This window comes from Rhinoraja longicauda, chromosome 15, assembly GCF_053455715.1.
Source record: "Rhinoraja longicauda isolate Sanriku21f chromosome 15, sRhiLon1.1, whole genome shotgun sequence".
Classification (NCBI taxonomy): Eukaryota; Metazoa; Chordata; class Chondrichthyes; order Rajiformes; family Arhynchobatidae; genus Rhinoraja; species Rhinoraja longicauda.
The window spans coordinates 49,511,060-49,536,485 of NC_135967.1; the positions used below are offsets into that span (position 1 = coordinate 49,511,060).

The 25,426-nt window shown below is 50.1% G+C and overlaps 2 protein-coding genes across 2 annotated transcripts in view; one reads left to right on the forward strand and one right to left on the reverse strand.

The window, feature by feature from the left end:
* LOC144600722 (uncharacterized) overlaps positions 1–4,016 on the forward strand; it is a 54,842-nt gene extending 50,826 nt beyond the window's left edge. Inside the window, exons 11-13 of the mRNA XM_078412644.1 lie at positions 53–164; positions 2,579–2,645; positions 3,857–4,016. Coding sequence (XP_078268770.1) covers positions 53–164; positions 2,579–2,645; positions 3,857–3,948 — 271 coding nt within the window. The 3' untranslated portion in view covers positions 3,949–4,016. The remainder of the gene's footprint in view (positions 1–52; positions 165–2,578; positions 2,646–3,856) is intronic.
* Positions 4,017–5,036: 1,020 nt separating this feature from the next.
* Positions 5,037–25,426, reverse strand: part of LOC144600723 (gamma-aminobutyric acid receptor subunit beta-4-like) — a 59,390-nt gene continuing 39,000 nt past the window's right edge. Inside the window, exons 3-7 of the mRNA XM_078412645.1 lie at positions 24,960–25,030; positions 18,547–18,688; positions 14,306–14,457; positions 12,394–12,632; positions 5,037–9,102 (exon numbers count right to left, since the gene is read on the reverse strand). Of these exons, the coding sequence (XP_078268771.1) occupies positions 8,752–9,102; positions 12,394–12,632; positions 14,306–14,457; positions 18,547–18,688; positions 24,960–25,030 (955 nt within the window). The 3' untranslated portion in view covers positions 5,037–8,751. The remainder of the gene's footprint in view (positions 9,103–12,393; positions 12,633–14,305; positions 14,458–18,546; positions 18,689–24,959; positions 25,031–25,426) is intronic.

Sequence of the window (25,426 nt, forward strand, 5' to 3'; positions counted from 1 at the left end):
ACCTTCTGAGAATAGATCTGAAATGACAACTTTGTTTGGTGTTGCTTTCTAGATATAAATTGGCAGAAAATATTGATGCTCAATTGAAGAGGATGGCCCAGGATCTGAAGGAAATTATCCAGCACCTGAACACCAGTAACAGCTCTTCTGAAATCAATGATCCGGTATGTGGACCAGTACACAGAATGTGGACCATGGGGTACACTGTAGGTCGCTCAGTCAGTCCATCTGTGTGTACTACAGTGTACACTGTAGGTTGCTCAGTCAGTCCATCTGTGTGTACTACAGTGTACACTGTAGGTTGCTCAGTCAGTGGACCAGAGGGTACACTGTAGGTCGCTCAGTCAGTCGACCTGGGCAGATTTGCAGCTGTTCACTCCCTCATTCTGTTAAAGCAGGTTATGATGTACTTAAATGTTCTTTGGGGCAGTATACAGGTAGAACAACTGCCTTATACTACCTTATGCAGTATACCTTATGCAGTATACAGGTAGAACAACTGCCTTGCAGCGGCAGAGACCCAATCCCGTTCTGACCTCGGGTGCTGTCTGTGTGGAGTTGGCACGTTCTCCATGTGACCACGTGGGTTTCCCCCAGGCGCTCTGGTTTCCTTCTACATCCCAAAGATGTGTGGATCGGTGGGTTAATGGGCCGCTGAAGGTTGCCCCTAATGTGTTGGTGCGATGTGAAATCTGCATGGAGTCTGAAAACGTGGAGAGAATTAAAGATGGTAAATAGTAAATGGGTGGTAGATGTAGGCGTGGAGTCGGTGGATGCTGTATCTCCATGACTCTGCGGAAGCATTGCCTACTATTATATTTCTTTGTCAAATATCTTTCTTCACAACTGCTCCCTGATATCCTGAACTGCTTTACAGGGAGCCACCTACCCTGGTATCGTTCAGGTTTGTGTTGTCCTACAACTGATCACATTCTAGGATTGATGTTGTGTTATTGTACGACCGTACGATCACTGTAGTTTACAGTTATATATGATTAGTGTGACTGATTTAATCGTGAATTGGCGTGTTGATCAATGCAAACGTCACAGCTGAGAGAAGCACGATGTTTTGTGAGACTCCAGAGTCCGGCTAATCCAAACAGTGAACTTTGGTTCCAGTATCACCCATTCAGCAGATAATTTATTTCTTTTTCAGTTTGGATGTAACAGAAGTGGTGCCGTGTAATAATGATATTCACAGGCCAAATATTGTGAGGATTAATAGCAATTGGTCATTGAAAATTCAAATGTTGTCAAACTATGTGTTTAAATTGAGACATTCACGGAATAAGATATTCCAGGTTGCCATGTGATACCAATTGAACAGGAAACCTCTCGCAATCCGTTGCTTGAGTGCTGTCCTGCCCTGCACTGTTGGTGGGCGCTGCACTGTTGGTGGGCACTGCACTGTTGGTGGGCGCTGCACTGTTGGTGGGCGCTGCACTGTTGGTGGGCGCTGCACTGTTGGTGGGCGCTGCACTGTTGGTGGGAGCTGCACTGTTGGTGGGAGCTGCACTGTTGGTGGGAGCTGCACTGTTGGTGGGAGCTGCACTGTTGGTGGGAGCTGCACTGTTCGTGGGAGCTGCACTGTTGGTGGGCGCTGCACTGTTGGTGGGTGCTGCACTGCTGTCTTGCCCTGCACTGCTGTCTTGCCCTGCACTGTGGTGGGTGCCGCACTGTTGGTGGGCGCCGCACTGTTGGTGGGCGCCGCACTGTTGGTGGGCGCCGCACTGTTGGTGGGTGCCGCACTGCTGTCTTGCCCTGCACTGCTGTCTTGCCCTGCACTGCTGTCTTGCCCTGCACTGCTGTCTTGCCCTGCACTGCTGTCTTGCCCTGCACTGTTGGTGGGTGCCGCACTGTTGGTGGGTGCTGCACTGTTGGTGGGTGCCGCACTGCTGTCTTGCCCTGCACTGCTGTCTTGCCCTGCACTGCTGGTGGGCGCTGCACTGTTGGTGGGTGCTGCACTGCTGTCTTGCCCTGCACTGTTGGTGGGCGCCGCACTGTTGGTGGGCGCCGCACTGTTGGTGGGCGCCGCACTGTTGGTGGGAGCCGCACTGTTGGTGGGCGCCGCACTGTTGGTGGGCGCCGCACAGTTGGTGGGTGCCGCACTGTTGGTGGGTGCCGCACTGTTGGTGGGTGCCGCACTGCTGTCTTGCCCTGCACTGCTGTCTTGCCCTGCACTGTTGGTGGGCGCTGCACTGTTGGTGGGCGCTGCACTGTTGGTGGGCGCTGCACTGTTGGTGGGCGCTGCACTGTTGGTGGGCGCCGCACTGATGGTGGGCGCCGCACTGTTGGTGGGCGCCGCACTGTTGGTGGGCGCCGCACTGTTGGTGGGTGCTGCACTGCTGTCTTGCCCTGCACTGTGGGTGGGTGCTGCACTGTTGGTGGGTGCTGCACTTTTGGTACGTGCTGCACGAGTGCAACGCTGCATTTAGACCAGGCGCCAACAACCATTGATCAAAGCACCGTGCTTCATATTTGTACTGCGTGGAGAAACTGCTTCTGAGGATATGGAATGGGTTACAACTTTACTACACTGTCAGATTAATTCCTCTCTTTTGTATCTTCTGTGTTCCAGTTGCAACAAATCTGCAAAATTCTCAATGCTCACATGGATTCACTGCAGTGGATAGATCAGAGCTCAGGTACACTTTACATCTTTCTTGCATTGTATTTTAAAAGTGTCAAACTTGCGTTGTGAAAAGAACGAGCAGATTGTGGTTGCTGTGGTGGTGGTCTGCAGTCTGATTCCTCTCCAATTCGTCTGTTTTATTCATTCAATGAACGACTTAAAGTTCCCACTAGAGTCTCCCGTTGGTTCCGTGGCACACCACAGCTTTCAGCGCCTGTTGTCAGTTTTGTGCTCAGTAGTCCAGTAAGCTGAGAAACCCAGCGCGTCAAGCAGCATCTGTGGAGGGAATTTTACAACAGGTTGCCTGTCCATTTCCTCCACAGTTGCTGCCTGACCTGCTACTTTTCGCCAACACTTTGTGTTGCTCCATATTGTGGTGTGTCCACAATAAATGTATGCCCTGTCGTGGCTGTGACAATCCCAAAGGCACAGATGAAGTTGAGCCTCATCTGGTCCAGCGGAAAAGGCATCCAAAAACATTCCACACCACCTCTACTGCTGGATGAACAGGCATATTAAAGCATGGACACACACACACGCAGGTGCATGTAACCATGTGCTGAAGCATTCTGGCACACACACACCTACATAAACTCTATGGCATGTTCCTGAATTGTTCATCCCTGCTCCCTTACCCTCTCTCTGTTTTGACCCATCTTCAGACTCCTTCCACTCTGGTAGACGTCATGGGGCCTATGCTTGCAGACCACGCCTTATCTCCTCGTTCTCTTATTCCCCCACTGATGATTGCTTCTGAAAACTGAACTCATTAGGCACTGTTCTTGAGAGATTTTATCATGAAAGATGTGAGATAATTAAGAAAGAGCTTATTCCTTATGACTCCAGCATTTTGTGTATCTCCGGTGTAAACCAGCGTCTGCAGTTCTTTCCTACACATTCCATAGTTTTGAGATAGGGGAGTGAAACACTGCCAGGTATTGACTGAGTGCATGGAGTTCTGATCTTAGCTTGGTGGCATTACAGTATGTGTTGTGACTTTCATCAACACCCAGGTAGGAAGAGAGAAGGTATTGTGTGCTGGATGCCACTGTCTGTGTCGTGCGGTCGATCCTTGTTCTGAGCGATTGGTGAGCAAGGATCACCTGGTATTTAATCTCCAGTCGACTGTCATCACTTTCCCGTTAGACTAGACTACTCACAGCGGTTATTGCTTTATGGTGTCTGGGGCATTGTGGTCATGGCATTTTTCTCTCCTTTTGTCAGTTTTGTTGCAGAAGAAGGTGGAGGATGTATCAAAACAATTTGAAGTGCGGCAGAAGGAGCAGGAACGGAACTACAGAATTACGTTTGACTAAACATTGATACTACTTCCAAGACCTCTACCTTTTATCAGTTTAATAAATAAAGAATATCATTATCACTTCAGCAGGAACGGATCTCTGTGTGAAAGTCTGATGTAGGGCAGGGTTTTCACATTGTAAAAATGTAATGAGAATGCTGATTAGTTGTGGATGGGGAAGAGTGTGTGCTGGAGCTGGAAGGTGAGGGTTGGGGAATTTCCTGTTTAAGGATGGTCAATTAAAGGTTTGGAAGACCAGAAACTCGAAAGGACACTTCTCGCTTCTGTATTCTGCTGGGTAGAAGATCCCATCCCTGTGTGTGCATGGCGAATGATAGCTCACTTCTCATTGTTGAAGTCTACAATTGTTCCAATCACACCTGATACAAACCTACTCGTTGCGTTGTGCGTTATCCAAGGGCTGATCTACCACAAAGCCTTGAAATATCTCACTCTTGCAATGGACAATAGTCTCACAAATAACTTGGTGGGGCTGCCGTGTTATGAGGTAAGCACCAATTGTTCCTGCAACCTTACAGACCAGTGACCACTTTGAGAAAAGCAACAAAGCATTCATGAATTTGGTGAAAACACTCCTTAGACTGGCAGTGAGGGCAGCCCTCAGACTGGCAGTGAGGGCAGCCTTCAGACGGGCAGTGAGGGCAGCCCTTAGACTGGCAGTGAGGGCAGTCCTTAGACTGGCAGTGAGGGCAGCCCTTAGACTGGCCGTGAGGGCAGACTGGCAGTGAGGGCCGCCCTTAGACTGGCCGTGAGGGCAGCTGCTTGCCTGGTGGTCATGCTAGCTGTGCATGAGCTGCCTTGCCAGTGTGTTTATTACACTGTCCATAGGAATTAGTAGTGGGATCGTCTATCTGCTTTTCATGAACTTTGAATGATAAATTTCAGGAGATGATAACTTCACTGTGGATGGTGAATCAGGTAATCTGTGCTCTACCCTGACTATCTGTAATAATTGGCATTTCAGTAACATTTTTGTTTCTGTTATATTGTTTAGGCGATTAGGGTATTCTCCCACCATTCTCCTGATATCTTAATTTTTGCTGCAATCTTGTCTTCATGTTCAGAAACTGTTTTGCAAATTAATGAATCATTTCTGTATTTGCAGAGTATTGTTTGATTTTCATCATTGTTTTATTAGAGGCAGTAACTCATTTGTTGTAACTGATTAACAGTTCCATTCACCTAGGAAGGAAAGCCATGCTATACATCAACAATAAATGCCCTAAGCATGTGTCCTGCCACTCAAGGCATGCACCGTACATCTCCAAACCTTAATGGAGTGCATGTGGCTTGGTCCAACTTGCTTCTAATCTCAAAATAAAACCCCAGGGACTGACTATCCCTGCAAAGTTGCTCCAAGTAATTTGAATAGTTCTCTGAGCCAAAGTGGGAAGACCTATGTACACCGACTAAACGTTGCAAGAGGGAAGCTCCCTGCTTGCTCAGCAGTACCTTGTACTTGAGAATAAAAACAGGCCAGCCCTCACAAAATTACTGTCATCAGTGTCCACTCTTGGGTACCATTCACATACAGGCCAGGTGACCCAAATGTCCCAAAACATCATCTGTCTATTTCCCTCCAGATTGTGCCTAATCTGCTGTTCCTCCAATAGTTTGTTTTGTTCTGCTCAAGATTCCAATACCTACTGTCTCCTCCGTCCCCAATTCTTTGTGCTGACTTCAATCTGAGGTTATCACGGATGGATTCCGTTGTATATTTGCACTCTGGACTCAGGGGGGGGACACAGGACCATTCCTCAGTCGGACACAGCCAGGTGACATTCCATGGGAAACTGACTGATTTGTATTGGACTGACTTCAGTCAATTTGTCCTTCAAACATGAATGATCGAAACTGCTGCGCTCCCTGAGCAAGGCAATGGGTTCAGCAATATTACAGACTGGCCTGCTGCCCAATGGGTTCAGCAATATTACAGACTGGCCTGCTGCCCAATGCAGTCAGCATCGTCTTGGAAAGAGCAGTGAAAGGCTAGGAATCTTTGCAAGGCTATTGGAAATAAACTAGGGCATCAAAAAAAGAAAGAAACTGGGTCTCCTCAGTGAGCCTCCTGCACTTTTCCTTTATCTTTCTCCCTGTGCTTTCTCCTCTCATCTCACCTTTCATCCTTCCTTGCTCTTCCAATGTAGAACGTCTGAATTATATGGAGAAAGAAAACCTTCAATGAAACTATTCCCCTAAAATGCAGGCTTTAATCTGCTGCTGCTGTGTGAATAACCAACTCTGCATGGACAAGTGATGGATTGGTTGGCGGTTGTGGTGGGGCTATTCCAAGTGTGGGGAATCCTAGGGAAGTCTGGAGTACAGTTGGGGCGGAGGGCTAATCCTTAGGTGGGCTGGGGACTACTTGAGTCAACTGTGATGGTTATTTCTTAATTAGGCTTGATCATTAGTGGCTGGGCTTAGGTGAGCCAGAGCAACCTTGCATATTCTGGTTCCGCCATGAATTGTCTGCCATATTCTGAGGGCATTTGCTGGGGTGTTTCTCGAGGTGAATCTTCCGAAGGCCCCGGCAATCTTTGGGTGGGTTAGGAAGACTTTCTCGGGATGGGGTGGGATACTCGCAGGGGATGCTGTGCTGTTCAATGGTTGACAGTGAGGTGATTATTGTGTGGATGGGGGCATTGCTTTCATCGTCTGGGCTTTCCTTCCATGAGCTGGAATGGAGCCGTCCTTCGAGGATTGTACCTTGCTGGTCTGGGGATGGGGCAGTCTGATGTGGGGATGGGGCAGCCTGGTCTGGGGATGGGGCAGCCTGATGTGTCTGAGCATCTCTGGGTGAGTGAGGTTCTGTGCCTGTCCAGCTGTGTGTGAGGTTGATGCCTGTCCAGCTGTGTGTGAGGTTGATGCCTGTCCAGCTGTGTGTGAGGTTGATGCTTGTCCAGCTGTGTGTGTGAGGTTGATGCCTGTCCAGCTGTGTGTGATGCTTGTCCAGCTGTGTGTGAGGTTGATGCCTGTCCAGCTGTGTGTGAGTCTTGTCCAGCTGTGTGTGTGAGGTTGATGCCTGTCCAGCTGGATGGCCAAAGCTCCCTCTGCTGTCAGTGCCAGTAGTTCTGTCCTGTGGTTGAGTTACCAGACAAGAAGCCAAAGCAGTAATTGATGAGTTCAATCCTCATGTCAACGGGGACTTTAAATCAACTAATGCAGTAGATCTGACATTAAATAAAAAGCTAGGCTTGGTCTTTGAAACAATCATCTTGTCACGGATGTGCTTTGGCTGGGAGGTTACTTGGCCTCTGACACCAGCTCGTTGGTCTGATTGGCACGTGGCTGCCTCTTCACACCAGGGAGAACAACATGGAGAGAACAGTCTGTCCACTTCACCCGAGCCTTTTGGAGGACGAATCCAGCTGATTGCTGAGACCCCATGTACGTGGGATGGGGGTCATGGGCATGTGATGGATCAGGGTGAGGGTGATGTGTGGGTGATCAGAGGGTGAGGGTGATGTGTGGGTGATCAGAGGGTGAGGGTGATGTGTGGATGATCAGAGGCAGGGGACTGGTGCTGCTTTGGGCAGGTCTCTGGCAGCAGCTTGATGTGATCTTGGAGACAGTGGTGATAGAGAAGTGACCCAGTGTATCTATCTCTACATTGTCAGCAGACACAAATGGTGTGGATGTCTGGTCAGGCAACAGTTTGAGGTGGTGCTTTGTTGGCTGTGGAGGTGTTTGTTTAGGTCTCGGCAGGCAGCTCGTATCTGGGTGAACATTTGTCCATGTGGGAAGCAGTTGGTTGGTCAGTGTCTGAGTGGGTTGTAGTCTGGGTGTGTGAGAGTGGGTCTGGGCGGGCTACACGGTAGGGGGCTACTGACATCTTCCTGAGCAGGTTGGTGCAGCTCTGGATGGATCTGCAGCTGTCAGGACATGTTGATGGGTGTCCGGATAGAGTCCTCGAGAGATACCATGCAGAAACCTACCCTTCGGCCCATTGAGTCTGTGCTGACCATCAACCACCCGTTTATACCAATCCTACACTGATCCCATTTTATTCATTCCACATCTCCACACACGAGGCAATTTACAGAGGCCAATTAGCCCACGCATCTTTGGGATGTGGGAGGAAACGCACGCAGTCCCATGGAGAATGTGCAAAGTCCACACGTACAACACCAGAGGTCAGGATCTCAGCTGGTCCTCTTCCAGTTGTGTTGTGTTTAAGTTAAGATAGTTGGTAATGTTCAGAGTCCACAAGCATTGTCTCAGATCAGGGTGAGCGTGATCAGAGGCCAGGGACTGGAGCTGCTTTGGGCAGCTCACGATCACGTGCTTCCTGCTCTTCCAGGACATCCAACCACTACAATGAAACCATTTCACTCTTTTTAACTGTGCTAACAGATTTGTCCCCTTCCCCATTATCTCTACCTCCCATGCCCCTATTAATGGGTCTCTAGACCTGCCAACCATCCCGGTGAGTAACAGGCATCACCTTTCACTCTGGTCATCTACAAACAAGGCCACCCTGCCCACAATTGCTCACGCTCCCTGACATTTCCCCTGCTTGTGTGCTCGTCTACAGCTCAGCCATTCTGACAGTTTGGTCCTGGAGTCTCTGAAAGCTTCTGATAGTGGTCTGTAGTGGCTGGAAGTTATAAGCAAGCAGTTGAAGAGCAGAGGTCAGTAGTCATGGTTTCAATGTCAGGGAATGTGTAGCGGCTGCAAGTAGAACTGTACAAAACATCCAGCTCAGGCGCTCCCCCTTTTTACATGTGTATGAAGTCCTGCTGCCATTATTGTGAGCACAAGACCTGCCTGTCCCTGTGGAGCTGGGCTCCCAACTCTGTCAGTGCACGTAGTACAGCCAGTAGATGATGTTGAAGAAGCCAAAGGTGATGGGGAAGACGACTCTCGACCACTTGTCGATTGCACTGACATCCATCAGCTGGGGGATCCTCAGCTTAAGCTTGGACGAGCGTCGCTGCAGACGGCCTTTGGTCAGCGTGCGGTCTCGGTTGCGCTCGCGGGCGGTGGGCTCGAGTCCGTCCCTGGACCCAACCCTTCGAAACTGAATTCCAGAACTATCAAAGGACATGACGGAGTTACGGGAGTTGCTGACGCTGCTTGCTGCCTCTGAGGGCAGGGCCTCCTCGTTGAGTTCGAAGGTGCTGAGGAGGATGTTTCCATGGGCATCAATCTGGGTGAATAAAGAGTGCTGTTAGTTGCATTGATTGTGAACAGGCTTGGACCTGGATTAAAGTGCAGCGAGAAAATGTGTTTTAGCAGGAAAAATATCCGTTTTGTTGCTAATTTGCTGTCAAATTGAAGACATGCCAAAGTTAAACGGGCTAAATAGTTTCAGAATAAACATGTTGCTGACTCTGCATACACACAAGGACCATAGACACTGCATCGACACATCTGTTTCAGGCTAGGCGGTCTGGGAATTGCTCACTATAAAACAGTACCTACCATTTCCACCTAAAACCATCCAAACATTTTATCATTCCTTTCTGAGGTACTTTCACGGCATCTTCATTACAAGTTTCTGCCAGCAGCTCGGTCCAGTTTGCCCTGGTTTATCCTGGGAGGGAGCTCCACTTTTAACTATCTATCGTTCCTGGACTGCTGTCTTGTATTTATGGATCCTAGGTTACTGTGTCTCCACAACTTAAACGATTTTCTCAACACCTACTCAATTCATCATGTGAAGCATTGCTATTGAACAATCTCTGCCTTCTCTTTTCCCAAACTCGCTGGCCTTTGAGACACCAGTGTTGAGCCAACTGTTGTATGGTTAAACTGTTATATGTTATATATATGTTGTATGTTATACTGCCGGTGTTCACTGACTGTTCTATGTGATATATTATACTGCTGATGTTCACCAGACCAAGTGCAAATCACATCACAGTTCACCAATCGTGTGGCTCTACAGCAACTGTCTCTGTTCTAATAATGTTTTTTTGTAGAACCGTACATTGTGTATATGTAAATCGGACAGTACCCTGGCTTACAGAAGGACCATTCGGAAGCCTGATAACAGAGAGCAATCTGTTCCTGAGTCTGATGGTGTGTGATTTCAACTTCTATATCTTCTGCCCAAAGGGAGTGGGGTGAAGAAAGAATGACTGGGTGGGAAAGGTCTTTGATGATGTTGGCTGCTTTGCAAAGGCGGCATGGAGTAGACGGAATCACGGGGGGGAGTCTGGTCCGTGATGGACCAGGCTACATCTACAACTCTGCAATTTCTTGGGGCAGAGCTGTTCCCAAACGAAGCTGTGATGCAACCTGACAGCATGCTTTCTAGGGTACATCTGTAGAAGTCTGTAGGAAACATTGCAGACATGGCAAATGTCCTCGGTCTCCTGAGGAAGTGGAGGCATTGGTGTGCCTTCCTGACAGCTTGACCACCAGAGATTGGTCCAGGGCAGATCGCTGGTAGATGGACGGGCTTTGCAGAGTCCAGAAGTGAGTTACATCCACGTGATTCCTAGCTTCCGACATGCTGTTGCTGCCACATTGTGTCTGGCCACTCCAGGTCAATGATACCTCCTTGTGCGTTGACAAAGAGCTGTCAGCTTCCACCATAATTGGCAGCATGAGAAGGCACGTCTTGGGCACTAATTGCCTTCAGAAGCTGTCCTGAATTGTCACCACATGTACCAACTCGACACCCACAGTTAGCACAATCTGCTGCCCGCTTCCTGCCAACCAGCACACCCTGTAGGAATGTGGGCCCCACAGTATTCGCTCTTTGCAATTGGATTAAAATCAATAATCCGCAGCTGTTCACAATCAGCAGGCAGGAGACTAATGTCACAAATGTGTATCTGCAATCACCTGCTGCCCACAACTGGCCACATCTGTACCAAGGGAGTGTCGACAATCCCATCCTCGAACAAAACCAGCCTGGAGCGGGAGCCAGGACCTGGGGCTGGAGCCGAGCCAGGAACCTGGAGCCGGAACTTGGAGCCAGGACCTGGAGCTGGAGCCGGGACCTGGGGCTGGAGCTGAACCAGGAACCTGGGGCTGGAGCCGGGACCTGGGGCTGGAGCCGGGCCAGGACCTGGAGCGGGAACCTGGACCTGGGGCTGGAGCCGAGCCAGGAACCTGGGGCTGGAGCCGGGACCTGGGGCTGGGGCCGAGCCAGGACCTGGAGCGGGAACCTGGACCTGGGGCTGGAGCCGAGCCAGGAACCTGGGGCTGGAGCCGGGACCTGGGGCTGGGGCCGAGCCAGGAACCTGGAGCCGGAACTTGGAGCCAGGACCTGGGGCTGGAGCGGGAATCTGGAGCGGGAACCAGGACCTGGGGCTGGGGCCGGGACCTGGAGCTGGAACCTGCCACTGTATCAGATGCTCCGGCAACAAACAACGACATCGGCATCATCTTCATCGGCTAAATCTGCCGTCACCTCTCGTCCATAATCACCACACTGTCAGCAGGTACTGCCAATAAAGAGAAAATCTGCATTTGAATCTCCCCTGAATTGGCAGAATCAATATTCAAATGTTATCCATAATCAGCACAATCTGAAATCAAGGGCACCCTCTATCAGTACAATCTGGAATCAGGGGTACAATCTGGAATCTGGCACCCCTCACAGGTAATCCGTGTGTCAGTGGTCCAATAACTGGCAGAAAGAGTTGTTCCTCTGGCCCTGCACAAATCCATCAGGATGACTGAGTTGTTGAGGCCTGATGTCTGCAGATCCCAGTGGGGGGGGTCACGGCAGCAGCTGGAGGCTCCTCCAGTGTCGGGAGAATCCGTTCACACACCCCCCCCCCCCCCCCCCATTGTTTTCCTGCAGATTCTCACACAGTCACAAGGACTAGGACAGGTGACCTCTCGCCTGCCCACCTGGTCCCTGAGATGGCCACGTGAGAGGTTACACAAAGTGTATGGATGTTACACCCAGAGTGTCTCACACCCAGAGTGTCTCACACCCAGAGTGTCTCACACCCAGAGTGTCTCACACCCAGAGTGTCTCACACCCAGAGTGTCTCACACCCAGAGTGTACGGACCGTTACACCCAGACTGTTCTTCCAACAGTAGGCACAATCTGAAGGCCAGGTCATGCAGAAGGTTCTGAAAGAAGTGGCTGCTGGAGCAAGGGTGGGTCATCACTGCCCAACCCCTACCCTCATCCCCACTCCCAACTCTGCCCCCACCCAGTTCCCACTAACTACCCTCCCATTCCCTCGCCCCCACCCATACTCCCCTCCCCATCCCTACTCCTCGCCCCCACCCCTACTCCACACCCCTAGTCCCCTCCCCGCCCCATTCCTCGCTCCCACTCCACCGCCCCCGCCCCTCGCCCGTACCCTCGCCCCTACTCCTCGCCCCCACTCCCCACCCCTCGCCCCCACCCCTTGCCCGTACCCTCACCCCCACCCCTACTTCCCCGCCCCCACTCCTACTCCCTCACCCCACCCCTACTCACCCACCCCTACTCCCCGCCCCTCACCCCCACCCTGATGCACTCACCCCGGTGTTGGGGAACCTGGTGGTGTAGTTCTTGCTGCTGCTGCCCGGGGGTTTCTGGTGCTGTGTTGGGGCCTTGCCAAAGAAGATGTAGTTGACAAAGGCGTACTCCAGCAGGGCGAGGAAGACAAAGACAAAGCAGCCCATCAGGTAAATGTCAATTGCTTTGACGTATGGGATCTTGGGAAGGGTTTCCCGGAGGTGGGTGTTGATCGTGGTCATTGTCAGAACCGTTGTCACTCCTGCAATGGAAACACGAGAGCCATTAGCATCAGCTAATTGGACATGGGGAAATGCAGCAAACAGCTGCCACGGCCCTGACAAGGTTCTGCATGGACATTGCTCTGGTTGGTCAGATCGCATTGGATCCTGGCAGCGAGAGCAAACTGGACCAGACCACACTACACTAGACCAGACCACACTACACTAGACCAGACCAGACCACACTGGACCAGACCACACTACACTAGACCAGACCACACTATACTAGACCAGACCACACTACACTAGACCAGACCAGGCCACACTACACTCCACTCGACCAGACTAGACTACACTAGACCAGACTAGACCAAACCAGGGCAGACTAGACTACACAAGACCAAACCAGACCACACTAGACCAGACCAGACCAGGCCACACTACACTAGACCAGACCACACTACACCAAACCAGACCAGACTACACTACACCAAACCAGACCCACCACACTACACTAGACCAGACCAGACCACATTACACTAAACCATACCAGACTAAAATAGACCACATTACACTAGACCAGGCTAGATCAGAACAGACCAGACTAGGCCAGATTGATGGTGGAAGGTTGCTTCTCAGACTGGAGGCCTGTGACTAGTGGTGTGCCTCAGGGTTTGGTGCTGGGCCAGTTACTGTTTGTCATCTACATCAATGATTTGGATGAGAACATATAGGACAAGATGAGCAAGTTTGCTGATGATACAAAAGTGAGTGGTTTTGCAGATAGTGAAGATGGTTGTGAACGATTGCAGCAGGATCTGGATCGATTGGCCAGGTGGACGGAGGAATGGTTGATGGAATTTAATACAGAGAAGTGTGAGGTGTTGCATTTTGGAACGTCGAACAAGGGCAGGACATACACAGTAAATGGCAGACCTCTGGGGAATGTTGTAGAGCAGAGGGATCTAGGAGTACAGGTGCATGGTTCCTTGAAGGTCGAGTTGCAGGTAGATAAGGTGGTCAAAAAGGCTTTTGGTACATTGGCCTTCATCAGTCAGAGTATTGAGTATAGACATTGGGAGGTCATGTTGCAGTTGTATAAGACATTGGTGAGACTATTTAGAATATTATGTTTGGTTCTGTGCACCATGTAACAGGAAAGATATTGTCAAGCTTGAAAGGGTTCAGAAAAGATTTACGAGGGTGTTGCCAGGACTAGAGGGTGTGAGCTACAGGGAGAGGTTGGGGCAGGCTGGGTCTCTATTCCATGGAGCGCAGGAGGATGAGGGGTGATCACATTGAGGTATATAAAATTATGAGAGGAATAGATCGGGTAGGTGCGCAGAGTCTCTTGCCCAGAGTTGGGGAATCGAGGACCAAAGGACATAGGTTCAAGGTGAAGGGGAAAAGATTAAATAGGAATCTGAGGGGTAACGTTTTCACACAAAGGGTGGTGGGTGTATGGAACAAGTTGCCAGAGGAGGTAGTTGAGGCTGGGACTATCCCATTGTTTAAGAAACAGTTAGACTGGTACATGGATAGGACAGGTTTGGAGGGATATGGACCAAGCGCAGGCAGGTGGGACTAGTGTAGCTGGGACATGTTGGCCGGTGTGGGCACGTTGGGCCGAAGAGCCTGTTCCATACTGTATCACTCTCAGACTCTATGACTATACTAAATTAGACCAGACCAGACTAGACTAGACCAGACTTACCCAGGGCGACGCGTGCAGCAGACGCATCATAGTTGATCCAGAATGAGACCCAGGACAGTATGGTGATGAGGATGGAGGGCATGTAGGTCTGCAGGATGAAGTATCCGATGTTCCTCTTGATGCGGAAACTGAGGGACAAACGAGGGTATGAACTTGTGCAGGAAAACAGGTGAAAGTGGTCAGTGAATACCCGGACTGGTCAGTAAACACCTGGACAGGTCAGTAAACACCCAGACAGTAAACACATGGACAGGTCAGTGAATACCCGGACCGCTCAGTAAACACCCGGACCGGTCAGTAAACACCCGGACCGGTCAGTAAACACCCGGACAGTAAACACCCGGACCGGTCAGTAAACACCCGGACCGGTCAGTAAACACCCGGACCGGTCAGTAAACACCTGGACAGTAAACACATAGACCGGTCAGTAAAAACCCGCTCAGAAAACACATAGACCGGTCAGTAAAAACCCGCTCAGAAAACACACAGACCGGTCAGTAAACACCCGCTCAGTAAACACATAGACCGCTCAGTAAACACAGACCGGTCAGTAAACACCCGCTCAGTAAACACATAGACCGGTCAGTAAACACCTGGACAGGTCAGTAAACACACAGACCGGTCAGTAAACACAGACCGGTCAGTAAACACCCGGACAGGTCAGTAAACACACAGACCAGTCAGTAAACACATAGACCGGTCAGTAAACACCTGGACAGGTCAGTAAACACCTGGACAGGTCAGTAAACACACAGACCGGTCAGTAAACACATAGACCGGTCAGTAAACACATAGACCGGTCAGTAAACACCTGGACAGGTCAGTAAACACACAGACCGGTCAGTAAACACACAGACCAGTCAGTAAACACATAGACCGGTCAGTAAACACCTGGACAGGTCAGTAAACACACAGACCGGTCAGTAAACACCCGGACAGTAAACACATAAACACATAGGGCGGCACGGTAGCGCAGCGGTAGAGTTGCTGCTTTACAGCGAATGCAGCGCCGGAGACTCAGGTTCGATCCTGACTACGGGTGCTGCACTGTAAGGAGTTTGTACGTTCTCCCCGTGACCTGCGTGGGTTTTCTCCGAGATCTTCGGTTTCCTCCCACACTCCAAAGACGTACAGGTATGTAGGTTAATTGGCTGGGTAAATGTAAAAATTGTCCCTAGTGGGTGTAGGATAGTGTTAATGTACGGGGATCGCTGGGCGGCACGGACTTGGTGGGCCGAAAAGGCCTGTTTCCGGCTGTATATATATGATATGATATGATATGATAGACCGGTCAGTAAACACACAGACCACCGGTCAGTAAACACCAGGACAGGTCAGTAAACACACAGACCGACCGGTCAGTAAACACCCGCTCAGTAAACACACAGACCAGTCAGTAAACACCCGGACAGGTCAGTAAACACCAGGACAGGTCAGTAAGCACCCGCTCAGTAAACACAGACCGGTCAGTAAACACCTGGACAGGTCAGTAAACACACAGACCGGTCAGTAAACACCCGGACAGTAAACACCTGGACAGGTCAGTAAACACATAGACCGGTCAGTAAACACCAGGACAGTAAACACACAGACCGGTCAGTAAACACCCGGACAGGTTAGTAAACACCCGCTCAGTAAACACATAGACCGGTCAGTAAACACCCGGACAGGTCAGTAAACACACAGACCGGTCAGTAAACACCCAGACAGTAAACACCCGGACAGGTCAGTAAACACCCGCTCAGTAAACACATAGACCGGTCAGTAAACACACAGACCGGTCAGTAAACACCCGGACAGGTTAGTAAACACCCGCTCAGTAAACACATAGACCGGTCAATAAACACCTGGACAGGTCAGTAAACACCCGCTCAGTAAACACATAGACCGGTCAGTAAACACCCGGACAGGTCAGTAAACACCCGGACCAGTCAGTAAACACCCGGACAGGTCAGTAAACACATAGACCGGTCAGTAAACACGTAGAACGGCCAGTAAACACCTGGACAGTAAACACATAGACCGCTCAGTAAACACCCGGACAGGTCAGTAAACACATAGACCGGTCAGTAAACACCCAGACAGTAAACACATAGAACGGTCAGTAAACACCTGGACAGGTCAGTAAACACCCGCTCAGTAAACACCCGGACAGGTCAGTAAACACCCGCTCAGTAAACACATAGACCGGTCAGTAAACACCCGCTCAGTAAACACATAGAACGGTCAGTAAACACCTGGACAGGTCAGTAAACACCCGGACCGCTCAGTAAACACCCGGACAGGTCAGTAAACACCCGCTCAGTAAACACCAGGACAGTAAACACATAGACCGGTCAGTAAACACCCAGACAGTAAACACATAGACCGGTCAGTAAACACCCGCTCAGTAAACACCAGGACAGGTCAGTAAATACCCAGACAGGTCAGTAAACACCCGGACTGGTCAGTAACAAACACTGCCATATCGCAGTGTCACAAGCATTCACCCTGTCAGGCCCCAGTACATGTTCATTAAATGTTGGAAAGAGCTGTTTACAGCAGCAACAGCCGGGTCTGGAGAGTGTCCAGAGGAGGTTTACAAGAATGATCCCAGGAATGAGTGGGTTAACATATGATGGGTGTTTGTCGGCACTGGGCCTGTACTCGCTGGAGTTTAGAAGGATGAGGGGGGACCTCATTGAAACTTACCGAATAATTAAAGACATAGAGTGGATGTGGAGAGGATGTTTCACTGGTGGGAGTCTAGGACCAGAGGATATATCCTCAGACTTAAAAGGCGCTCTTTAGAAAGGTGAGGAGCAACTTCTTTGGTTAGAGGGTGGTGAATCTGTGGAACTCATTGCCACAGAGGGCTGTGGAGGCCAAGGCAGTGGATATTTTTAAGACAAATACTTGATTAGATGCCGTGTCAGGGGTCATGGAGAGAAGGCAGGAAAATGGGATTAGGAGGCAGAGGCCAGCCATGATTGAATGGCGGAGTGGGCTCGATGGGCCCAATGGCCTAATTCTACTCCTATAACTTGTGAGCAAGAAGATTTAGATTTATTCGGTTCCGATAACTTGTTGAGCAACTCCTCAAAGATGGCGACACCTCATACTGGGACTGCCGTTGTGGGAGTTCAACAGGCGTGAAATTGGGGTTAAAACAAATTTACAAAATAATCTGACTTGAGGCCATCGTAGCCTCAGACGTCAGTGGGAAACCTGTTTTCAGAGTAAAATCTGAACAGGCAGAAGCTTCCGGGAGACAGCTCCTCAAGTCGTGGCTGACGGTGGTGACAGTGGAAGCTTTGATCTGTCACGCACTTGTAACTGATTGTGTGAACTGGGATTGTGTTATTTACAGTAACAGCATTTGTGGGCAAACCCTTTGTCGGGTCACCTTGATATTTGGTCACCTGGTAGGGGGAGTGGTCACAGAGGGAGTGGTCACAGAGGGGGTGGTCACTGGGGGAGTGGTCACAGAGGGGGTGGTCACTGGGGGAGTGGTCACTGGGGGAGTGGTCACTGGGGGAGTGGTCACTGGGGGATTGGTCACAGAGGGGGTGGTCACTGGGGGAGTGGTCACAGAGGGGGTGGTCACAGAGGGAGTGGTCACTGGGGGAGGGGTCATGAACTAACGTCAAATAAAATCCATTTGTATAAAAAAAGTGATCAGACAGGGAGTGAAGCTCCCTCTACACCGGCCCTGACCCTGACTCTTGCCCTGACCCTGACTCTTGCCCTGACCCTGACTCTAGCCCTGACCCTAGCCCCAGCCCTAACCCTAGCCCTAGCCCTGACCCTGACTCTAGCCCTGACCCTGACTCTAGCCCTGACCCTAGCCCTGACCCTGACTCTAGCCCTGACCCTGACTCTAGCCCTGACCCTGACTCTTGCCCTAGCCCTGACCCTGACTCTAGCCCTAGCCCTGACCCTAGCCCTAGCCCTGACCCTAGCCCTGACCCTGACTCTAGCCCTGACCCTGACTCTAGCCCTGACCCTGACTCTAGCCCTGACCCTGACTCTAGCCCTGACCCTGACTCTAGCCCTGACCCTAGCCCTGACCCTAACCCTAGCCCTGACCCTAACCCTAGCCCTGACCCTGACTCTAGCCCTGACTCTAGCCCTGGCCCTGACCCTGACTCTAGCCCTGACCCTAGCCCCAGCCCTAACCCTAGCCCTGACCCTGACCCCGACCCTGACCCTAGCCCTGACTCTAGCCCTGACCCTGACCCTAGCTAGCCCTGACCCTCCACTCACCCGTGGCAAATGCCACTTCCTTGGACACGAGCCTCAGCTCAACGATGGTGAACTGTGGGAGCTCCAGGTTGTCCACCCCGGTCACCGCTGTATCTCCGCCCTTCCAGTAGAACACAATGTCGTCTGTGGTGTAGCCATCTAGAGGGAATGGAAGATGCAATGAATTGGCCTTGCATTGTTTCAGCTCTTCACCACTGGGATCTGATCACCTGGAATCACAGCGGTGAAGATGGGGAACATGCAAAGCCACCAGCAGAAGATTCCCCTGTTCCTCGTGCCCACTTTATGAACCTCTGCCGATGTCCCACCTCCCCAGTAATTCTTCACCCCCATTTCAAGAACCGATCATCATCTGACCTCACAATATTCATAGATGTTCCATCGATCCCGAGACTCTCTCCCTCCGAGATCACACCTCTCGCCACACCAGGTTCCTGGGATACCTCAGCATCTTACCTTCCACTCTAAACTCCAGAGGCTACATTAAGCTCATCCTTTCCCAGACGACAACTCTCCCATTCCACAGCAGAGAGGCCATGTGGCCCATCAGTCCCTGCTAGCTCACAGGGGTGCAATCCCATCAGCCCACTGCTTCGCTCTCCCACACCAACCTCTCAGCTGCATAAGGAGCAAGGCCGAGCGTAAACAGCAGGGTCATCTCAGAAGGGTCTCGACCTGAAATGTCGCCTATTTCTGTTCTCCAGAGATGCTGTCTGGCCTGTTGAGTTACTGCAGCTTTTTGTGTCAAAGTTCATCTCAGCACTTCTGTGGATAGTGGAAGGAGGTTGGCGAGCTGGTGACCCAAACTACAGTGGAGAGCCATTCAGAGACTAGACCCGAGCTCAGAGTGCTGCCCAAACTCTTCAACTGCTTAGGCAACTCCGGTTAATGACTACTGATCCCTACACTGGTCAATGACCACTGACCCCTACACTGGTCAATGACCACTGACCCCTACACTGGTCAATGACCACTGACCACACACTGGTTAATGACCACTGACCCCTACACTGGTTAATGACTACTGACCCCACACTGGTTAATGACCACTGACCCCTACACTGGTCAATGACCATTGACCCCACACTGGTCAATGACCACTGACCCCACACTGGTTAATGACCACTGACCCCACTGGTTAATGACCATTGACCCCACACTGGTCAATGACTACTGACCCCTACACTGGTTAATGACCACTGACCCCTACACTGGTCAATGACCGCTGACCCCACACTGGTTAATGACCGGTTAATGACCACTGACCCCACACTGGTTAATGACCGGTTAATGACCACTGACCCAACACTGGTTAATGACCGGTTAATGACCACTGACCCCACACCAGTCATTAACCTCCTTAAACAAGTGCACAGACTGGTCTCGCCAATTGCCCCAGACCTGGAGCTGAACACAAGCACTTTCAAACTATAAGGGTGAGATTAGACCAGGAACTTGGACAACTCCTGGGATCCCTCAATCACAATGGGGACACCTCACACTTGCTCGGATTAAACTCCATCTGCCATTTCCCCCGCCCATTTCTGCAGCTGATTACATCCTGCTGTACTCGACAGCTCACATCCTCAGTGTCATCTGCAAACTTACCAACCAATATACATTTACATCCAAGTCATTTATATATATATATATATATATAAAACAGCAGAGGTCCCACACAGATCCCTGCGGAACTCCCCTGGTCACGGACATCCAACCTGAACATTGTCATTGCTGCGCACCGCTGCCTTCCATCAGCGAGCCAGTTCTGATTCCATACGACCAGGTCACTGTTCATCCCTTGCATCTTAATCTTCTGGATTAGCCTACCATGAGGGACTTTATCAAATGCCTTACTAAAATCATGTAGACACCATTCACTGCCCGCAATCATCAATCACTTGCATCACCACCTCAAAAAATGGTATCGCAAAATGCCGGAGTAACTCGGCAATCGTTTCACTCAACACCTTCGCTCAGTCCACCTTAACCAACCTGATCTCCCGGTGGTTGAGCACTTCAACTCCCCCTCCCACTGCCAGTCTGACCTTTCTGTCATGGGCCTCCTCCAGTGCCATAGTGAGGCCCACCGGAAATTGGAGGAACAGCACCTCATATTTCGCCTGGGCAGCTTACAGCCCAGTGGTATGAACATTGACTTCTCCAACTTTAGATAGTTCCTCTGTCCCTCTCTTCCCCTTCCCAGATCTCCCGCTATCTTCCTGTCTCCACCGATATCCTTTCTTTGTCCCGCCCCACCCTGACATCAGTCTGAAGAAGGGTCTCGACCCATTCAATAGACAATAGGTGCAGGAGGAGGCCATTCGGCCCTTCGAGCCAGCACCGCCATTCAATGTGATCTTGGCTGATCATTCTCCATCAGTACCCCGTTCCTGGCTTCTCCCCATACCCCCTGACTCCGCTATCCTTAAGAGCTCTGTCTAGCTCTTTCTTGAATGCATTCAGAGAATTGGCCTCCACTGCCTTCTGAGGCAGAGAATTCCACAGATTCACAACTCTCTGACTGAAAAAGTTTTTCCTCATCTCAGTTCTAAATGGCCTACCCCTTATTCTTAAACTGTGGCCCCTTGTTCTGGACTCCCCCAACATTGGGAACATGTTTCCTGCCTCTAACGTGTCCAACCCCTTAATAATCTTATACGTTTCGATAAGATCCTTCTCTCCTAGATGCTGCCTGACCTGCTGAGTTGCTCCAGCATTTAGTGATGCCTTCGATTTGTACCAGCATCTGCAGTTATTGTCCTCCTCAAAAAATGTGATCATTAGTAAATCTCAAGCTGCCACGACTGGCCTTAATTAACCTAGTTCCAAATGGGAGTAAATCCTATTGGAAGAATCCTCTTCAATTGCTTCCCTTAAAGACGTCCTCTATCTCTTGGCATTTCCTCCCAATCCTTGACGTCTGCAGTTCTGAATGTCCACATTCTGTTTGAGAAGTGCTGGAACTGAAGGAACTGGAGGAGGAAAGATTCTAAGTGGACTAAGAGGCACCCATGGCTGACAAGGGAAGTGAAAGACAGCATAAAAATAAAAGAGAAGTATGTCATAGCAAAGAAGAGTGGGAAGCCAGAGGATTGGGAATCTTTTAAAGAGCAACAGAAGATAACTAAAAAGGCAATACGTTGAGAAAAGATGAGGTACGAGGGTGAACTAGCCAATAATATAAAGGAGGATAGTAAAAGCTTTTTTAGGTATGTGAAGAGGAAAAAAATAGTCAAGGCAAATGTGGGTCCCTTGAAGACAGAAGCAGGGGAATTTATTATGGGGAACAAGGAAATGGCAGACAAGTTGAACCGGTACTTTGGATCTGTCTTCACTAAGGAAGATACAAACAATCTCCCAGATGCTCTAGTGGCCAGAGATCATAGGGTGACGGAGGTACTGAAGGAGATTCACATTAGGCAGGAAATGGTGTTGGGTAGACTGATGGGACTGAAGGCTGATAAATCCAGAGGCCCTGATGGTCTGCATCCCAGAGTACTTAAGGAGGTGGCGCTAGAAATTGTGGACGCATTGGTGATCATTTTCCAATGTTCTATAGATTCAGGATCAGTTCCTGTGGATTGGAGGGTAGCTAATGTTGTCCCACTTTTTAAGAAAGGAGGGAGAGAGAAAACGGGAAATTATAGACCAGTTAGTCTGACATCAGTGGTGGGGAAGATGCTGGAGTCAATTATAAAAGACGAAATTGCGGAGCATTTGGATAGCAGTAACAGGATCGATCCGAGCCACCATGGATTTCGGTGTTGGGTAGACTGATGGGACTGAAGGCTGATAACCGGAGCTCCGGCAACGGCAGCGTGTTCGCCCGCCCCGGATCGCGTGGCTTGGGTCGGCCCGCTGCGGACCGTCCGGCGCGGCCTGGAACCACAACAACCTGACCGCGGGAGAAGACGGCAGGGGAAGGGAAAAGACATTGTGGCCTTCCATCACAGTGAGGAGAGGACTGGAGGAGACTCACTGTGACGGATGTTTCTTTTTTTGTGTGTTTTTGGGGTTGTGTAATTTGCCTATTTAATGTTTTATTGTGTAATCTGCCTATTTTAATGCTTTTATTGTTGGACTGTGGGTGACTAATAAAGCTCTCTTGAATCTTGAATTTACGAAGGGGAAATCGTGCTTGACTAATCTTCTGGAATTCTTTGAGGATGTAACTAGGAAATTTGGCAGGGGAGAGCCGGTGGATGTGGTGTACCTCGACTTTCCGAAAGCCATCGACAAGGTCCCACATAGGAGATTAGTGGGCAAAATTAGAGCACATCGCATTGGGGGTAGGGTACTGACATGGATAGAACATTGGTTGACAGACAGAAAGCAAAGAGTAGGGATAAATGGGTACCTTTCATAGAAACATAGAAAATAGGTGCAGGAGTAGGCCATTCGGCCCCTCGAGCCCGCACCGTCATTCAATATGATCATGGCTGATCATCCAGCTCAGTAACCTGTACCTGCCTTCTCTCCATACCCCCTGATCCCTTTAGCCACAAGGGCCACATCTAACTCCCTCTTAAATATAGCCAATGAACTGGCCTCAACTACTTTCTGTGGCAGAGAATTCCACAGATTCACCACTCTGTGTGAAGAAATGTTTTCTCATCTCGGTCCTAAAATACTTCCCCCTTATCCTTAAGCTGTGACCCCTGGTTCTGGACTCCCCCAACATCGGGAACAATCTTCCCGCATCTAGCCTCTCCAACCCCTTAAGAATTTTATATGTTTCTATAAGATCCCCCCTCAGTCTTCTAAATTCCAGCGAGTACAAGCCTAGTCAATCCAGTCTTTCTTCATATGAAAGTCCCGCCATCCCAGGGATCAATCTGGTGAACCTTCTCTGTACTCCCTCTAAGGCAAGAACGTCTTTCCTCAGATTAGGAGACCAAAACTGCACACAATACTCCAGGTGTGGTCTCACCAAGGCCCTGTACAACTGCAGTAGAACCTCCCTGCTCCTAAACTCAAATCCTCTTGCTATGAATGCCAACATACCATTCGCTTTCTTCACTGCCTGCTGCACCTGCACGCTTGCTTTCAATGACTGGTGCACCATGACACCCAGGTCACGTTGCATCTCCCCCTCTCCTAATCGGTCACCATTCAGTTAATACTCTGCTTTCCTGTTCTTGCCGCCAAAGTGGATAACCTCACATTTATCCACATTATATTGCATCTGCCATGCATTTGCCCACTCGCCCAATCTATCCAAGTCGCTCTGCAGCCTCCTAGCATCCTCCTCGCAGCTAACACTGCCACCCAGCTTCGTGTCATCCGCAAACTTTGAGATGTTGCATTCAATTCCCTCGTCCATTTCAGAATGGCAGGCAGTGACTAGTGGGGTTCCGCAAGGCTCGGTGCTGGGACCAAAGCTATTTACAATATACATTAATGACTTGGATGAAGGGATTAAAAGTAACATTAGCAAATTTGCAGATGATACAAAGCTGGGTGGTAGTGTGAACTGTGAGGAAGATGCTATGAGGCTGCAGGGTGACTTGGACAGATTGTGTGAGTGGGCAGAACCATGGCAGATGCAGTTTAATGTGGATAAGTGTGAGGTTATCCACTTTGGTGGTAAGAATAGGAAGGCAGATTATTATCTGAATGGTGTCAAGTTAGGAAAACAGGACGTACAACGAGATCTGGGTGTCCTAGTGCATCAGTCACTGAAAGGAAGCATGCAGGTACAGCAGGCAGTGAAGAAAGCCAATGGAATGTTGGGCTTCATAACAAGAGGAGTTGAGTATAGGAGCAAAGAGGTCCTTCTGCAGTTGTATAGGGCCCTAGTGAGACCGCATCTGGAGTACTGTGTGCAGTTTTGGTCTCCAAATTTGAGGAAGGATATTCTTGCTATTGAGGGCGTGCAGTGTAGGTTTACTAGGTTAATTCCCGGAATGGCGGGACTGTCGTATGTTGAAAGACTGGAGCGGCTAGGCTTGTATACACTGGAATTTAGAAGAATGAGAGGGGATCTTATCGAAACATATAAGATTATTAAGGGGTTGGACATGTTAGAGGCAGGAAACATGTTCCCAATGTTGGGGGAGTCCAGAACCAAGGGCCACATTTTAAGAATAAGGGGTCGGCCATTTAGAACGGAGATGAGGAAAAACCTTTTCACTCAGAGAGTTGTGAATTTGTGGAATTCTCTGCCTCAGAAGGCAGTGGAGGCCAATTCTCTGAATGCATTCAAGGGAGAGCTAGATAGAGCTCTTAAGGATAGTGGAGTCAGGGGGTATGGGGAGAAGGCAGGAACGGGGTACTGATTGAGCCATGATCACTTTGAATGGTGGTGCTGGCTCGAAGGGCCGATTGGCCTCATCCTGCACCTATTGTCTAACTGGAAGCCTGAGCTGTGGTGAGAGCCACAGTGGACTGAGCTCAGTGTACTTACAACTTTCTATTTCCAGCGTGCAGTTCTGTTGGTCCAAGGGATAGCGTCTCAGAATCATCATACAGGTGACCCTGGAAGAGAAGGAACGTCATTGATGACAGCCCCAAGCAAGTCCTGGCGAGGAACACTGTTGGACATGGAGCTCCACCTGTCCATGTGATTCACACAGTATTAGGAAACACACCCACACCGGTCATTACAGCCGGACACAGGTGACTCACACCGGTCATCACAGCCACACAACCGTAACCCACACTGGTCATCACAGCCGGACACCGTAACCCACACTGGTCATCACAGCCGGACACAGGTGACCCACACTGGTCATCACAGCCACACAACCGTAACCCACACCGGTCATTACAGCCGGACACAGGTGACCCACACTGGTCATCACAGCCACACAACTGTAACCCACACTGGTCATCACAGCCGGACACAGGTGACCCACACCCCACACCGGTCAT